General features: G+C 41.1%; 1 protein-coding gene across 2 annotated transcripts in view; it reads left to right on the top strand.

The window, feature by feature from the left end:
• The first annotated feature begins 1,335 nt into the window (after nt 1-1,335).
• The window catches only part of IPO8 (importin 8), a 44,090-nt gene continuing 26,820 nt past the window's right edge, over nt 1,336-18,605 (top strand). For both annotated transcript variants that reach the window (XM_058022254.1, XM_058022255.1), the window contains exons 1-8: nt 1,336-1,474; nt 9,533-9,614; nt 11,705-11,861; nt 13,543-13,701; nt 14,664-14,820; nt 16,119-16,208; nt 16,603-16,697; nt 17,259-17,343. In XM_058022254.1, the coding sequence (XP_057878237.1) occupies nt 1,391-1,474; nt 9,533-9,614; nt 11,705-11,861; nt 13,543-13,701; nt 14,664-14,820; nt 16,119-16,208; nt 16,603-16,697; nt 17,259-17,343 (909 nt within the window). In that variant the 5' untranslated portion in view covers nt 1,336-1,390. The remainder of the gene's footprint in view (nt 1,475-9,532; nt 9,615-11,704; nt 11,862-13,542; nt 13,702-14,663; nt 14,821-16,118; nt 16,209-16,602; nt 16,698-17,258; nt 17,344-18,605) is intronic.

The raw sequence follows: 18,605 nt of genomic DNA, 5'->3' as shown, positions 1-18,605 counted from the left end.
AACACTTCAAAAGGTGATGAAAACCACAAGAGAAAGCACATCTCGTGCCAGGGAGGTGCAATTTATTGTGACAGCTGGATTCCTTTTTAATTAGAGGCAAAGTTACTAAGGGACATTTTAAAAGTTATTAGTAAATCACTATAGTGCCAGCTGCTTTAACATTTTGGTTTACACTGCAATTACAATTAACAAATGACATATTGTCCAACTGTATTATTAAGACACCTATTTAATGGGATGATCTTGTAATTGCTGTTGTGTTTCACTCCTCCTAAGCACAGCAAATAGCCCTTTTGTTCTTCCAACCAGTTAATCACACGTCTCTGGTTTGTATACATTATGTGAAACATCACCTGCAGAAGTAACCAGAGGATTTGGCTCACCAAAACCACATTAGTGAGAGGTTTTTCTGGTCTGTTTACCTGAGAGTTACACCTTTGACAGACATCTTTCTTACAGATGCTTAAATCTTCCTTTGGTTCACTAGCATGTTCTAGGATTTAAGGGGGGAAATAATAGGCAAGAGGTGGAGAAACAGGGTGGGGCAGGTGTTTTGAGTTTTGAAGTGTTGGAGGTGGTGTTTGTATACTGCTGACAGCTGAAGGGTAAGCATCTCCCACCCCCTCTCACACACAATAAGCAAACCCTTTCCAGGTTCTACTAATCTGCACGATGATGAGGACAAGTATCACACAGAAAGCTGCTCAGAAGCAGAGCAGGAATTGCGACGTGTGACCCAACTGTGCGTTTTAGTAAACCCCTTGTAGCAAATTTCTGTCTTCCTGGGTGCTGTCAGTCGTTCTTGTGCAGGGCACCTGGATAAGTGTGACGAGTGTCACTTCTCCTCCATGGACCTGACCTCATCACCTCCTTCAATCCCCGTGCTCTCACTCTTCATTCTTGTCCCGCGGGATAACAAATACAGAGCGCCCCAGCCTGACGTGAAAGCTGAAACGCCACCTAGAAAAACTGAGTAAACTATAAAGAAAGAAAAATGGGATTTTAAAATCCTGCTTTAAAGACAATCCGTGCAGGGCGCGGCGGGAGCCGCCCCCGCCGTTCCGTACAGCGCCATGGCGGCCCCCATGGAGCCGCGGCGCAGACCCCGCCCCCGGCCGCCCTCCCGGCGCACTCCTGTCCGTACAACAAGATGGCGGCCGCCTCTCGCCGACCCCTTCCCGAAGCCAGAAGGCGGCGCCGCGGCCGTAAAGCAGCGCCCGTTTCCCGATCTCCAGCTGTCGCAAACCGGTGAATGGCTGTGGAGAGGGGCCGGGGGGGGTGGGGGACGCGGGCCCGCGCTGGTGGCACGGGGGGGCGGCGGCGCTAGCGGCGGCTCCTGCGCGTCCTGCTGCCCCGGGAAAGCGCTGCCTGCCGGCGGCCGAAGGCCAAGATGGATCCCAACAGGATCATCCAGGCGCTGAAGGGCACCATAGACCCCAAGCTGCGCGTCGCCGCCGAGAACGAGCTCAACCAGGTGAGGGGGGACCCGCGGGCGGCCCGCCCCACGCGCGGCACGGGGGCGTCCGGCCCCGCCGCCAGGGGCGGGGGGCGAGCGGTGCTCGGCGCCGGGACCGCCCGCCCGCCCTCAGCGGGGCCGGGAACGGGACCGGGCGGGTCGCTGCCCCCGCTCGGCGGTGCCCGCGGTGCCGGGACTCCGGGCGCTCCCGAGTGCGGCAGCCCGGCGCTCGGCGTGGCCGGGGCGCTGCCGCTCGGCGCTGGAGGGATGACATTGCTGTGGCCCTGGCGCTCACGGGACGGGCGGCAGTGACGCTCGGGGGCGCGTTCTGTCCCGTCCGGCCGCACGGCGAGGGGAGCTTGGAGCAAGGCGCCTTAGGTTTCGTGGGCAGTGATGTCCTGGCATCCTGCAGTTATTCACAGAGTTACGGAATATGCAGAGTTGGAAGGGAGCCGTCAGGATCATCGAGTCCAACTCCTGGCCCTGCTCCCAGCACCGTCCCCAGCAATCCCACCATGAGCCTGGGAGTGTTGTCCAAACACTTCTTGAACTTTGTCAGGCTTGGTGCTGTGATCACTTCCCCGAGGAGCCTGTCCAGTGCCCAACACCCTCTGGGGAATAAAAACCTTTTCCTAGAGCAGCAGCAGTATGCACTGAATGAAACTGTGACCCCAGCCTTTGAACCTTTGAGAAAAGAGAAAGTTCCCTTGCACAGCATTAATGAAACTTTAATTTCTATGCTTTGATGGAATATTTGATCAATTCTCGTCGAGGACTTGGGATTTTTTGGATGTGTTGGTGTGTTAACAAAATAGTCAGTGAGAATTGGTTGTCAGGAATTATGCTATTCAGGATTGCTCCTCCAGCTTAGTTTTATATTTAGGCAACTTAAAACTCCTTCTGAATTAGATATAGCTAATCCTTGCTTTAGCCGTTGGTAAATTCCTTTAGTAAATCAGTGGATTAAGTGCTGGGCATTGGAAATGCTCTTGTGAATATTTAGATAAGGATGCAAGGCTTTTTTCCTCTTTTTGGCATAGTTACCTTATAACTGTATCAGTATCTGTTTTTATCCCTGCTGTCAAGGGCTGAGAGGGAAATGACAAGTATTTGTAAGCAGCCTGTTGCACAGTAGTCTAAACAACAACACAAACTGCTGCTGCTACAGTGTTCTGTTCAGAGCAAAGAGGCAGCTCCTGCATCCTGCTCCTAATGCTGTCATCACCAGTAAGTACTGGGAAGCTCAGGAACAGTCTTGAAAGCATTTTAAGACTGAAAGCTGTAAAGTCTTCTAGGTTTAAGTGGTGGATAGTGCAGTTCTCATGAAAGGCACAGGTTTTAGATTCGAGAGTGCAACAGACCTACTGAGAACAGGTTGAGATGCAGAATTTTCTTTTGAAATACTTGATGCATTTTCTTTTTTCTAACTGTTATGAAGAATGAATCCTGGAATCAAGACATACCTATTTTTGTGCAGGCTTCCTGTTACTAGGTGAAGCATGATGTATGTGACATAATGTGCTGGGTTTGACATGACTCTGGATGAGAGGAACAAAAGTGCTCCTGAGCAACGTTGCTCAAGTGGGACTTTGACATCTTGAAGCTTTTTAGTGCTTTTGAAGCAAGGCTTCAAAGCAACGTGTCAGACTCCCCTCCCCTGTATCTGATGGCAGTGCTGACATGTCCCTGTGTTCCTGCAAGAGCTGCAATCCAGGTGCTGCTCTAAGCAAAGGGACCAACCCACCAACCAAACACAAAATTCTCTGTCAATAAGTGGTGATGGAGCCCTTGGCTGAACAGCGCAGGAGTCCCCTTTGTTCTGTGTCACAGTTACAGCGATGCTGCTCTTGAGACAGCTTCAGGGGTGCTCAGGTAAAGCTTGCCCGTGTGAGCTCATCTGCAGCATACACTGGCATTCAGCTTTGAGCCCAGGAGCTCCCCAGACCCTGCAAATCCTGCCAGGGCACCAGGACAGAGCCTGCCTGTAGGCACCCCAGTGCTGTACCAGTGCAGAGTCCTTCAGAGCAATATCCTCATAGTCCTGACTCCAGTTTGCCTGCAGTGTAGAGCATGGGGGATAGAGTTTGCATGAATAAAAGCTTTTCTATGTGTAAGAAGTCCCAGCATGTTTGAAAATGCTTCTTTCTCTTCTGTATGTTCCTGCACCTGCATAAAGATAAACCCAAATCAATGAATTTGCTGTCTGCCTCCTGAATTATAACCTAACTGCATTCAGAAATGGAATTGGGATCCCTTTTTTGTCCTTTTTATATCTCTTAGAAGGCTATTTATGAATTTTCTTTTTCTTCCAACTAGAAACAAGTGTTGGTTTTCAGCCAAAATTGGTTTATGGTCCATTTACATCCATTTGTGCCAATCTTACTTCAGGTTTCTTGATAGCCTCTCTGTCAGATTTGTCAGAGGCTGATCCCCTAGTGCCTGTTTTTCTAGCCTCAGCAGGCTATGTTTCCTTTGCCATATCATAAAACTGAATTTATGAAATCTAGTAACAGGAGCACAGCTCTTCTCTGCACCAATTTCCCTTTGAAGTAATCCTTCTTGTGGAGTCTGGTCATTTGTGTTTGCAGTGTTCCAGAAAGTCTTGTGCTCAAAGCTGCTAATACCTCCTTAAATACTAAATCTACAATTATCTTCTTTGTGTCCAACATCTACATGTTTCTTATCATTCAATATACCAAAGTCCCTTGATCCTTTTATTCTGTTGTTGTTCTTCACTCACAAACCTCCAGTTTTTAGGAGAAGTTCTGTCATCCTTGAGTCCCTGACCGTGTACTTTGGCCTCTTACCCAACTCCATTTGTGTTGGTGCACTCCTATAGATCATTCAGTTCTTAGTAGGATTTTTCTGATCTTTCTTCTTGCTTGATGCTACTTTAAAGTCATGAACAAACTTCACTTCTCTCTGTGGTCTGAACACAACTGTAAGTGTGGGATTTATTTGAAATCTGATTCTTGCTAAACTAGAGCAGTTTCCTGCCAAGTCAGTGTCTATCTCGTGTAATTGCTGCCATTTCCCTTTTAGCCTCTTGGGTTTCTAAGTGTACATGTCTTTCCTTCCCCCTATTTTTCTTTTGCCTCCCTGCCCTGCCTTTTTTAGTTCAGCTCTGTAATGTAATTAGAGTGCACTTGATGATGATATTTATCACTCACACTGTACTTAGTAGAATGGTTAGGTATCATACCAAGAAATAGACTGAGTTTCTGTGCATCATTTGTCAGTATCTGTTCCAGGCTATTACTCCTGTTACATCTGTCTCATGGATTTCAAGGACTTTTGCTGGGTTCATTTATTTATTTATATTATAAATATATACTCCTTTCATATGCCAGTTCTTGGAGTGCTGTGTAATATACTTTACTGAACATACAGAGTCATTCTAATTCCAGTTCAGATAGGATTCCCATACAGGTTTCATACATTAATCTGCAGTGGCCCAACATGCTGTAACACATTCCTTTGGCCTGTTGCAAAGGAGAGAACAAGAAGAGATACAGTTGGGCTTTTTAAATATTGAGTAGGAGTTACATAATTTGGCTTTGACAGCAACTGAGTAGCAGTGCTGGAAGAAGTGTGAAAAGATTACCCAAAAGCAGAAGAATCCAGAATAAAGTCTGGCTTCCTTCCAAATCTTTCCACATCTTTGTTGAGCTGGCTGCTATAGTAGACAGGGATCTTAAGGCCACTCTGTAAGTGCCAGTGAGCACTTCATGATACCTAGAGGGAAAAATCTGAGACCAATTTGATGAGGAAGTTGACTTGGATAATTAAAAGTTTTGTGGAAAGTGAAGTTTCTTTGATATTGGATGAATTTGGCAGCAGAACCCATACAGGAAAGAAATTCAGGTGGGTTCTTACACAAGCTTATTTTCCCTCTCTGTGAAAACAGTGTTTTCCCCACCCTACATAGTATCTTTGCATATAGGTAGGGAAAGAAAAAAGTATCTTTTGAAGTTCTGGTTTGTTTTAACAACTGTCTCTGACTGACAGTGTAAAAAAACAAGAGTGAAATGCTGTTAACAACTGCAGAAATAATCTTGAGTTTGCCAGTGGAATTTTTAAGTATTCATTTTCAATACACAGAAAGAGAAAATAAGACTTGGTAAATCAGGTAGCTGAGCATTTGGATCAGATGTATTTAAGCCTTGAAATTATCTTTGTGAAAAGTTCATTTCTCATTAATTCAAGGTACAAATTTCTTCTATGTGTTTGTTTTTGCAAACAGAGATGCAGTGCCTTGTTTTTTCAGTGATTTTTATGTGCCATACTTGTATTGAGAGGTATAAAAATGATGTTTACTACTGGTGGGGAAGGATGATCTGAGCTTGCAGAATGTGAAGGAACGCTTCCAGATTTCCCATATTCATTGTGCTAGAGTGTCCTGGTGTTTTGCAGGGGAAGCAGCACCTTTCAGTGCCATTCTGCACTCAGGCACTCTGGCTGCCATCAGTACAGTGGGAAGGTTACTGGCTCTTGTGGTTCTGGAGCAGTTTTGGTCTTTGAATGTGACAGCAAGCAAGAGACAAGAATAATGCGTCATTAAATGAGTTTGGCAGTGTATGATCTGTGAGAACCTGGGAGCCAAATATGAACATTAGATGTGAGATGTATTTGCTTCAGTAGGATCTATTTGGGGAGATTTTAATGTATTTTTTGCTACTTATCTCTCCTTGTATTCTGGCCCTTTATAAGTGATGGTCTACATCTTGATGTTTTTCAGTGGCCCACCTGAGGCTCACTTGTCTGTCGTATGTTCTGTACCTAATCAAATGGAAGGGGAGATAGGCAGAAAAGATGTGTTCTCTGATCTTTTGAAGCCTGGAGCTGTGATGGTGACACAGGGAAGGAACAGAGTGCAAAAAGCTGTGCAGCTGCAGTGCACAGATCCTGAGAGAGTAGACACAGATGGAACAACATGCATGGCTCATATAAATCTCTACCAGTGTAAATTTACCCAATTATGCCTTCCCAATTATACCTTTCCTAGTGTAGCTGCTGGCCTTGCACACTGCTGTATCCCATCCTCTTAATCCCAGTGGAAATTAAGTGAGATTCTCTTTTAAGGTAAATGCTCCAATCTGGGATTCATACAAGAGCAGCCTGTGTGTGTTTTACACAGCTTTAAAATAATTGCTCTTTGTAAGTACTCAGTGAAAGTTTGCTTTTCAAAACTTTCACTTTCTCTTTCAAAATAAACATGTGCCCCAGTGGATCGGCACTTGGACGAGAAGTTTTCCCGGATCCCAGCAGTGTGTGTTCAGGGCAGTGTGATTATTCACCAAGTGCACAAAGCCCCGTGCTGTGTGGTGGGCGTTGTGCTGAAGGTCTATTTCAGCCATCTGGTGCCTCCCTGCGGCTCCTGGGCACCGCTCTTCAAAATCAGCAGATAGTTTTGTGTTCCTCCTGTGGCACTGACAATAGTCCTGCTCTCCTTTTGTTCAGGTGCAGCTGCAGTGGTATAAAGAACTGTCTTGTTGGACTCATCCAGCTCCAAGATCTCTTCCACGTCCATTTCCATGTCGCAATGTACACCTGACAATTGCTCTGCACTTGCTCCTGTGATAGATCCAGCATTGTTTGCTGATGTCCGGAGCAACGCGGGGAAGGGACACATCCCAAGATCACAATTAGCATGACAACTAAACAGACGAGAATGTGCTGGTATAGGAAAAATGTTGCTGCATGCAGCTTTTTAAAAAGTCCTCTGTTCTAAAAACTGCAAGCAGCATGTAGTTTTCCTGACCCGGGTTTGTTGCTGCACAAATGAGCAGGATGTAATTTGAGCTTCACAAATACAACAGAATCGTGTGTCTTGTTTCTAACGTGGGCTCGCAGTCTCTGTTGATCTCTACAGTCTTCTTGTTTCCGATAACGAGTAGTAAACAGAGCTATGTAAAAATGTAAATTCCGGGCGTGACAATAGCAGGGAACGGAAGGATTTAATGGGCCCGGCGATCTCTGTAGGGGTGGCGGTGTGTGCCGTGTAAAGATGCGCACATAGCGCAGTGCTGCTGGGGATGGGACCCCTCGGGAACACTGTCCCTCCGCCTGCGGCACAGGGCTTTGTCACTCCGGGTGCTTGCTGAGCCCGTCTGGCACGGAGGCAAATGACCATATTTGTGTGGATCCTGGCAAAACTTCAGGGAGAGCAGTTGTGCACCAGCACAAGTAGTACTCCTAAAGCTTCCTGGACTAGCAGTGGTTTTAATGGAGATTCAGTAAAAACTGTTAGGACAGGCAAAGGGGAATAATATTGTTAGCACTGTGTCCAGCCTAAATGTGGTACTGGTGGGATTGCAGCAGGAAACCACCACCAACAAAACACCCCCCACAAAGCTGCATTTTTAATTGGTGTGTTGATAGTAGTAAAGGCTTTGTAGATTGGGTCTGAGAGCAGTGTACAGGCACTGTTAAGAACAAAAAGGATGGTTAGAGTTCATGCACGGTTTTGGGTTTCTGTGCTGCTGTGATTTTTCGTGCTTTCCTTATCCATGTGCAACTTGGGTGTGGAGTGCTGGGGGACGCTGCAGTTGACTGTGGCCCTGTCAGAACACACCAATGTTGTCCAGTAGTGACTGAGGGGCAATCTTTGTACTCCAGGCTACTGGATTAAAAGGTGATCTTTGGAATCCAGTATGCTTCAACAAGTTCAACGTGTCTGTAGATAAATGGAGTTCCTGTGCTGGATGTTACAGCTTTTACTTTATTTGGAACGTTTCTTAGGGATAATTAAAGTTTATAGAGAAGGAAATTGCAGGAGAGTATGCTTTTGATTTGCCACTACTGCTTTTATCTCACATCTCAGATTGTTCTGTAAACATCAAGTGAGTCTCTGAGTTAGAATTACACTATCATTATAGTAAATAAAATGAGGGCCAGAAAGTTAAGTGATTTGGTGAAATTATTGAATGACAGTTTTGTGATGCAGCTGGGACACTTAGGCATCATGAAAGCAGTGTAATTTCACCTTGTTATGGATATGGTAGATCAAAGAGCTGGGGACATGAAGGGCAGAAAGTATCTTTTATTTCACAGCTTTTGAATGAGGCAGAGTTCTGTAGGAGGATGTTCAATACTTGTCCTTTAAGCACGACTCTGGGAGCAACCATAGAACTGCCAGGCATAATCTAGTGGGAAGAAACACTATAAAAGGTGAAATACAGAAAGCTGCTGCCATCTAGCCCCAAGAAACCTCTCTTTGAACATAAAACACATGGATCCAAGGGATGAAAGATCTGACCTACCAGCACTGATCTGCCAAGGCTTAGTAGTAACTGCACCACGCTGAGTCAGCGATTCCTCGCTGGAGGAGCCCTGGTGGATGGCAGCAGGATAAAGCTATCAGGTTGTCACATCTTTTAAATCTGATGTGCTTTGCTCAGAAGTTCACTGAGCATTGTTTTCTCTTTGAAATTCTTCAGCTGCATGGCTGATGTAGCGTTTGAAAAGTTCCCATGAAGGCTGTGGGTTTTGAAGTGTTATCTGCCTACACTTGATTTTAATTGAAAATGTTTGTCCCACTGTTTCCCCAGTTCTTATTGAGATGCACTATACATCTAGTTTGCTAAAAGATAATTGTATATGGCTAATGCAGATGCTGTTTACACTTGAAAACAATTCTAAGTGATTTTTTTAAATCTCTTTGCTGTTGCTGTTCTGCCACACACTATTTTGCTAATAAATGACACTTATTGGTGGAGCTTGTCAATGTCTGTGTGACTTATGGAGCTAAGCTGAGTAATTCAAATACAGATATCTAGTGCTTTTCACTATGTATTCTTAGAATTGTTTAAATATTCTTTATCACTAATCTGTAACTGATAAATAACCTTTTCACATTACTTATTCTGCCCATGTGCAATTACATGCTTTGCTTTTACAAGGAATTATTTGGATTTCTGCAGGTCTGGGTAAATTCAAGTCCTAAAACCTTTCATCCATCATGAGGAGGATACAAAAGCAGTGCAAAATCCTTAGTCTATATTCATCATTCAGCATTTGCTAATGCAGTCTGCTTTAAACATAGTCACTTACTAATGTGTTGTCTGTGTGTTTCAGTCCTATAAGATCATCAACTTTGCTCCAAGTCTGCTGCAAATCATTGTGTCCGACCAGGTTGAATTTCCAGTGCGTCAAGCAGGTGAGATGAAATCTCTTGTTCCATTTTATTTCAGTCACTCTGCTCCTTGAACAGACTCTTGAACTGTTGCAATGTAAGTTCAGGTTTGCTCTGGGGAGGAAATGAAAAGGATCTGTCTTTGGTGTTTCTTTTCATCACATGAAATCATGGGTATAGGATAGAGTCCTACTTTGGCTTTCCCTGTGTGTATAGTGATCCCTGCTGGATTGCTGTGATACTGATAGGAGCAAAGCATGATTTCTGCTCAAAACTGAGAACCCTTAGGTATTATTTCTCCTGCTGGTGCAGAAGTAATGATGCCAAGATAAGTGTGAATTTAAAAATAGAAAAGGGTATCACATTTGAGTGCATGTTTCTCTATTTGAATCTCTTTTCTCTGGAAAAGTGAAAATTTCTGTAAAAGGGAAATCACTCCATAATTCCTAGATCAAGGATAGCCACATACATTTAGTCAGTATCTTGGTGGCTTAAATAAGTAGATATGAAGGAAGGTCAGATCACTGATAGGTTGCACAGTTACACTCTGAGCATGTCTGGAAGGGTTGCTCAGCTGTGTGTGTGAGTTCAGGTATAGTGGTGCAGTTAACTTTAGTGTGTGCATTTGTGGAAGATCAGATTCTAAATTCTCATAATCCATTTTAACTACTCCTGTGTGATATGTTTGTCATATACAGAGACTGCTCAGGCCTTTCAGTAAATTAATTAATACTGTTTCATTCACAGCTTTGTTTTTATCCTGTGGAACAGCATTTCCCATAGAAGCACTTTTGGGGGTTTTTTTTGTGCAGATCCCATTAATCCCCTGAGTGCTTTGGAGCGTGCTGACATATTCTGTTTGTCATGCTGGCCTTTATTTTTTCAAAGATAATCCAACTTTGAATGGTGTTGTTAGTCCATTCTGTGATAAAGTTTGAGGCTTAATCTAAACTCCATAAGGTCATTTTTATAAATTAATCTCTCATTTCAATACCATTCAGGGAAAAAACCAACTATGTAGAATGTAATTTTTTTTTAATACAGAAGAGAGGTGTAAAATGGAGATGCACATTTAAGTCATATTTGCAAGCCAACAGATTTCCCTGGGAACTTTTTAAAAGCCAAAAATTTGTATAACAACAAGATCTATGGACAAAATGGATTAAAGTCTTGGGCTGGTCTTTCAGGACCTGTTTCTTGTCTGACTAGTCTGGCATGTCATAGACAAAGAGCTTTTTTCCTCTTGCTCCTATAAAATATTTTACAGACTACATGTTTTCATGCTTTGCAATTTCTTATCACTAAAAGAAATGATTGTACCCAAGGATATCTTATTTCTACTTTACTCTAGCTAGTAATCAACCAAAACAGTGTCCAGGCATAAGAGTTTATTAAGAACATTCCTTTAATGCCTCATACCATATTTCTTATGTTTCCTGAAGAATGCCTTCAGGCATTTTAGTACTGATGCATTAATGCTGCTTTATTTTCTTTTGAAGATTAACTTTATTTTTCTTGTTTTTTTCATGTGAGACAGAAGGGAACAATTCAGAGGTATTATGGGAAATCCTAATAGTGAAATAAAGCTTAGGGAATTCACAACAAACATTTCTGTCTGAATAGAAGGTAGGCCATGTGCCAGTTTCATACTGGGCATTTCCCCAAGCAGTGTCCCATCTGTGTGTGCAGTGATTTGTTTACACGAGCCTTCCAAAACTTCACTTACTTAGCTTGAGTCCTTGTTTTAGGAGTGAGTGAAAACACACATAAGTAAATTTTTGTTGGCTTGTTTAGAATGATGGGATATTATTTTCTTATGGAAGACTGCTGTAGTAAAAATGTACCTTGATAGATGCTGATGGAAGTATTATCCTGCTCTGTTCTGATCAGGTGCTTGAGCCTGATCTTGTGTGAAATCATAAGAAAGATGTTTTTCTGATTGAGCTGTGCTCAGTGCCCATAATTGTTAAGAATTCAGGTGGTGGTTTTCAGTTACCTTTTTAACTCGTTGTTCTACTTTTAGCCATTCTGCATGTTGAGCACTGGACTGTGTAGAATTAAATTACTCTTTTTCTTTAGAATTTAACTATGCTTTCCCTGCTGTCTGTCCTTAGCTGCCATTTACCTGAAGAACATGGTGACCCAGTACTGGCCAGACCGTGAGCCACCCCCTGGAGAAGCTGTTTTCCCGTTTAACATCCATGAGAACGATCGGCAGCAGATTCGGGATAACATTGTGGAGGGAATCATTCGTTCTCCTGACTTAGTGAGGTACCTTACATTGCACACACATGGTTCTGCTGCTCAGGTTTTCAGACCTGCCCTTTGGATGTCACAGGCATGTTTTATGAAAAATCCTTTCCTTAGGATTTTTTCCCCTGAGAAGCTGAGAGGCCTCAGGAACAAAATGTAAACATTGATTATCTGCTGCTGTGGAATGCAACAGGTGCATCTGTGATTGGTCTCATGTGGTTGTTTCTAATTAATGGCCAGTCACAGTCCAGCTGGCTCAGACTCTCTGTCTGAGCCACAAGCCTTTGTTATTCATTCCTTCCTTTTCTATTCTTAGCCAGCTTTCTGATGAAATCCTTTCTTCTATTCTTTTAGTATAGTTTTAATATAATATATATAATAAAATAATAAATCAGCCTTCTGAAATACGGAGTCAACATTCTCATCTCCTTCCCTCATCCTGGGACCCCCTGCAAGCACTACCACAGTTGTTAACATGAGAATCTCTATGTTTTGGAAGATGAGACAAGTACTTTTTTAGCCAAAGTAATAATAATCTGCTTACACTTATTCATGGGTGTTTTTCAGAAAAGTAGTAACCTGGCAGTGGTCCCTGTGGTGTAGTTTATCCTCTAAGGGTGTTGTTCAAAGTGTCTTGTAACACTTGCTGTAGTAACAGCCTGTCTGTTTGGCTGATTCAAGGCAGATAGTGTATACAGGGCTGTCTGCAATATGGAATTAGCCAGTCAGGGAAATACTGTCCAAGATTCCTTTTTTCTAGTAGCCCTTTCCTTAATTACTTTATCAATTTTTATCTGTAATCTCAGTATTTAACTATGTATTAGGGTTCTTGATTTTAAGGTATTAAAAGAATGAAAAATTGTGGTTCTGCTTTTGCTGGAAGAATAGTTAAGAATCTCAAACATAATACAGTTATGATTTTTCACCCCTTTAACTAAAGTGAGGCTGATAGGATGGGAACTGACATTTTCTACAGGCTTTGTTTTTTCATTACTTAGCAGAACTAAAAGTATTTCTCCACAGGTTCTAGTTCAGTGCTGCTCAGCTTTTTTAGTCACACCTCAGTTTAGTCAATCAACAGTTCTGCTTTGCTTCCCCATTGTGAGTGGCATCTAAAAATGTGTGGCAGGAGAGAAACAGTAAGATGATGTTTAACTAATTGGCTCTGCCATATCCTTTGGAGGTTGAGAAAGTGCTGTTCTAGAAGGTCCCAGAAAAATTATAATTTCTTGAGGAGCCTGTGGCTTGGATCATAACGCAGGCTATTATTCTTTAATGAAAACCTACAAATTTGTGCTTTTGTGGTTGCTTTCAGCTTGATAAGCAAGTATAAACATTCATTGTCAAAGCACAAAGCTAGCTGGTTCCATGGGCAAGTAATTCTTTTAAAATACTGCTTGATGCATGTGAAGAGGGAGGGAGAAAAGTAGCTAAAATATTCTGAAATTAGTTTATTATTTTATGTTAAATCCAGTCGGATTTTTTTCTTGCCTTTCCTCTGCTACTTCCAGAGCTCTTTTTTCTTGCTTTTCCTCTGGTACTCCCAGAACTCTTTCAGTGCTGTCAAATTATATTTGATGCTTATGATACAATATAGGTATTGTAGCCAATAAACCCAAATTTGGGATTTATCCTTTAATTTAAACACTATGCCATGACCTTATTCACTTAGATTTTTTTTTTTCTCTCCCTGCACTAGAGCCCAGCTGACAATGTGCCTCCGTGCTATCATTAAACATGACTTCCCTGGCCACTGGACAGCTGTGGTAGACAAGATAGGATACTACCTGCAGTCTCCAAACAGTGGCAGCTGGCTTGGGAGCCTCCTGTGCCTCTATCAGCTGGTGAAGACTTATGAGTAAGTTGATGTCCATCAGTAGATGAGAAATTGGTAATTTCAGTCTAAGTTGATTGCTGAAAATTACATTCTTAAGAGCACTGGCAGTTCTACAAGGCATTTCAGACAGAAAATGGGAATTAATAATTATCATATGCTTCCTTTCCTGCAAATAAATGAAAAACATTCATCATCTTTGTATCATTAGTGAATTGAAAGCAGAGGTGCCAGCAATAATCTGTATGAATTTACTGCAAATTTTTTTCTTCAGATTTTATACTTTCGATCTGGCTGTAAAAAAATATCTTTGGGATTATAACTTTCTCTGTTTGAAGGTACCCCAAATTCTGAATGTATAAATGCAAATTATTTTCTGCTTTTATGTCATGAATACAGTGCTGTCATTGTCACATACTGCTGTTGCATATTGTTACCTGTAGCATCTTCCTGGCAAGAAGTCTAAATCCACACAGCATAAATTAGGAGCACTATAGTAGGGCTTATCACTTTTTTTTTAATTGCCTATTGTTAGAAACATATGTATAAACCACACAAAAGGAATGTAAATGGAGAAAGAGAATCTTTTCCAAAGCAAGGAATTGTCTTTCCCTTTCAATGGCTGTTCACTCCCATTTGTTCAGCACCCAACTTGGGTTTAGCGTTGGTATGAACAGCAGAGAAATTCAAATCCCTGCTCCTGTGAGGTGACAGTTCAGTAGTAAAGAACAGCAGTTCTTCCTCTCAGTAACTGCCTTTGTGTAAGGCAATGTTTATTGTTTTCCATTTTTTTATTTATAGGTATTTTTAGTGAATTTACACAAAGGGTTCAGATGGGGGTTAGAGGAGGAGAGAGTGATTGAGTGAGTGCTGGATATTCTTTTTTTGGTTATTTTTTAGGGCACCAAAATTAAACTGTTGGTGGGGAATAGGCATTAGAATTGCCAGTGTGTAGATCTGGACCAACATTTTTGTTTCCATTACAGGTACAAAAAGGCAGAGGAACGAGATCCCCTCATAGCAGCCATGCAAATATTTTTGCCTCGGATTCAGCAGCAGATGATCCAGCTTCTGCCTGATAACTCCCATTACTCTGTGCTGCTTCAGAAACAAATCTTAAAAATCTTCTATGCTCTTGTTCAGGTTGGCATCTGTGTAGAGGAAAAACAAACTTCTACTTTGCTAGGCACAATGACCTCCTTCACTACTTTCAGAGGTGTGATAGAATAAGAATACCCTTTTGGATGGGAAAAGTCATGTACAGTAAACAGCTGTTATAGAAATAGGATATTTATAGATTTTTCTACCTTGAAGCTGGTCACATCTTCACCCAATTAAATTTTTTATGAATGCAGGGTGCTTCTGCACATTGTATCTGTAAGCTCACTAGAGAAGTGTTCCTATTTTTATAAAGTTGCAAATAGCCTGCTACAAACTAGGTATCTAGACAATATGGTTGGTCTCTGAAAGTCAGTAATGAATATTGTAGTGTAATTGTCAAATGTTGCACTTCACTAGGAGGCATTTCTCATTACCTGCTGAAAATCTGGCAGATACTATGTTTTAAGGCACATGCACTTCAGAGAGATGAGTTTGGATTTTACTGAGATGAGTTTTGTGAAGGAGTACTTACAATCAGAAACCAAACCAAATCCTTCATAAGGAACAGCCTGAAAATCCTTAGGGTGTGTTGAAAAGCTAAAATACTTTGTTACTAAATGGATGGAGAATTTAAAAAATACTAAGATTCTATTTTTCTTTTCAATAACTTGGCTGAATATTGTTACTTTTCTTTGGATTTTGTAGAGAAGTGAGGTTTATGGGATAGTAGCTGGGTAGTAGTAGTGAATCACAGAATGACCAGGTTGGAAGAGATTTTCAAGATCATCAAGTCCAGCCCATGCCCCAACACCTCAACTAAACCATGGCACCCAGTGCCACATCCAGGCTTTTCTTAAACACATCCAGGGATGGTGACTCCACCACCTCCCCAGCCAGGCGATTCCAGTACTTTATCACTCTTTCCATAAAAAACTTCTTCCTAATATCCAACCTATATTCCCTTGGTGCAGCTTAAGGCTGTGTCCTCTGGTTCTGTACAGTGAGTACATTTTGCTTGCTAAAATGCTGTTAGTTTGCCAAAGCCCTGTAAGACTGATATTGCTGTAATCCTAAAAAGTACCTGGGCTGTTGTGAAGAAGAAAAACAAAGACAGTTGGCAAGTTCTTAGACTGAGGAACTTTCCTCAAATTATGTCTGCTCAGAAATTCCTTTTCAAATTGTACCAAGAGAAATGCAATTAGAGTAGTGTTGATATGTAACCTAATTGGTTTTAACTTTACTTAAAACCTCATCTTCCTTAGAATGTAACTGCTGCAGAAAGATTTGCCTTTTGCAGAGAAATATAGTATTTCATAGCTGTGTTTTTTCCCTTATTGCAGTATGCATTGCCCCTCCAGCTGGTGAATAACCAGACTATGACTCAGTGGATGGAGATCTTCCGGACCATCATTGATAGAAATGTACCACAGGTGAGTTCTAGCTTTGTAAAAACCTCTGAAACTTGTGTGTTGGCATTTGAGGAACAGTCAGTGGAAAGATTTTTTTAAGTGTTTTTAACATTCTTATCCTTAGATTTTTGAGCCAGAGCGATGTAGTATTTAAGTCTATCTGAGAATTTGCATTTTTTAAATATGCACAATTTTAAAATTCAGGTACAGCCATTGTGCAGGTATTGCACATAGACATTATACTGCCTAATTAAGATAACTGAAAATTCCTGAGTCTCATATAACTGTTAACAGAATCAAAGCTTTAGTCCATGCTATGTCTTTATATTAGTTTACTTAGCAAGGAATATTTAAAACATAATTGCTTCTCAGCAAATGACATTAACTAATTTAAAATAAATGTATTTGTTTGTAGGAGACTTTGCAAATTGATGAAGATGACAGACCAGAGCTGGTGTGGTGGAAATGCAAGAAGTGGGCATTGCATATTGTAGCTCGTCTCTTTGAAAGGTGACTGATTAGAAACTAAATTTGGGTTACAGGTCTGTACCATTACTGGGCATGCAAGTAGAGAAGACAGTTTGAGCAATTTAACAGCTCCTGGTCACTGAAGAGGTTTTCCTGCTGCTGTCCTGTGCCTTGCACTGGCACAACTGCTGGTCTCAGTTCTCAGTGAAATGATTTGACTCCCTTAAGATGGCAAGAAACTTGCCCCACAGGAAAAGTAAATCTATTTATCTACATAATTATTTTAATACACTCAGCTACAAGTGTTTATATTATCAAACATAAAGGCAGGGAAATATTTGAAAAGAAATCCATAAACATGGAAGTTACAGAGCTTGTGACAAAAAGCCATGTTTACTTCAGTATAATACCTTACCTTTGGATAATTTAAGAAAAGAGAAGTGAGGTGTTACATGGGAAAGGATGGCTTAGAAGGAATCTGGTAAATTTTTCCTTTGTTGATGCAAGACCACTCAGGGTCCTGTATGGTTTAGGAAGTACTGTATTTTCCTGACACCATAGACTTCTCACAGTGTAAATATTTGTGTCCTTTTCCTTTTAAAGATATGGAAGTCCTGGAAATGTAACTAAAGAATACTTTGAATTCTCAGACTTCTTTTTAAAAACCTATGCTGTGGGCATACAACAGGTAAGCATAGTTCATTTTTTATGAATTGCATTATTTTGACTGAAGAAATGTATTACTTTTTAACAGTGCTTGTATTGAGGTTCATTTATTGAACAAAAATGATGAGAATCTGGCAGGTTTTCCTTGTAGTGACTGAGAAGCTCTTTAGAACTCAGTGACATACAGCTGAGGTATAATAACATAATTTTTCAGCAACTCAAAAAACACTTCAGGAAAACTCTCAGAAAAGGTGAGTGCTGATAAAATGGTATTATTGTCATGTATAAGCACTCTGGATACAACTGAGAGGAACACTTTTGGTGCAGAGGCCTCATTTCACAGAAGGGTGTATTTTCAGGCCTGTTACACTAATTCAATGATACTGTTTTATTTCAGAAAGATACCAGCAGGTTAGATGTCTGGAGAACAGCAATAACCATTATTTTATTCCTGGAAAGCATTTTATGTGAAAATATAACCTAAATTCACCATTTGCAAGGAAATTATTTTTTGTTAGGAATGCTAATTATTTGTGCTTAACATGGTGTGTGGAGACAGTTCAGTTCTGATAAAGTTGCTAAACAAAATTACTCTTCATCCAGTCTGACAACAGAATAGTTTGCCCATAAGGAGGAACTAAGGAGGGGAATGGTTGTGGTAAGGCTGTAAATTAAATGAAAAGAGAAATAGCCAAGTATCTTTTCTAAATTCCTTGCAGTGTGTGACTTCTGAGCAGAAAAATTGACTCCCATGGGCAGTTATAATTTGAAATACTTAAAGTTTTTCTGTTAAGGTATTAAGCTACATTGCAGAGAGGACAGTTTAGCTTTCAAGATAAATGTACTGGATGATCTGCACATTTCTTCAATTTCTGGCTCTTAAATAGTGATTTATCATTATTCCTTGCAGAATTGGTAAGAATTCTGTTGTGAATATTACATGACTAAGCCTTTGTTACTTATTCATCAGTTGATAAGTGCTGACATTGTGCTAGAGTCTTATAAGATACAGACAGTTCTTGTCCTTGGAGCATTTCATATAAAAGACTTAACATCAAACTCTGTATTCCTAATGAAGGAGCTATATTCAAAATAAAATTTATTATAATGTTCTGAAGAATTACAAAGCAGAATTGTTCTGCTGAAAGCATATGACTCAAATTTTGTTATGCATTGCCCTTGACTTTTATTGTTATTCATGTATATGCCACTTCTTTACACTTACTAATAATTCACCTGCTGTTAGTGCAGATTAGTAGCTTTGTTCTGTGGCTTTTTCTTAGT

Source organism: Melospiza georgiana, chromosome 4 (assembly GCF_028018845.1).
Source record: "Melospiza georgiana isolate bMelGeo1 chromosome 4, bMelGeo1.pri, whole genome shotgun sequence".
NCBI classification, from domain to species: Eukaryota; Metazoa; Chordata; class Aves; order Passeriformes; family Passerellidae; genus Melospiza; species Melospiza georgiana.
This window is presented reverse-complemented; position numbering and strand designations above follow the sequence as displayed.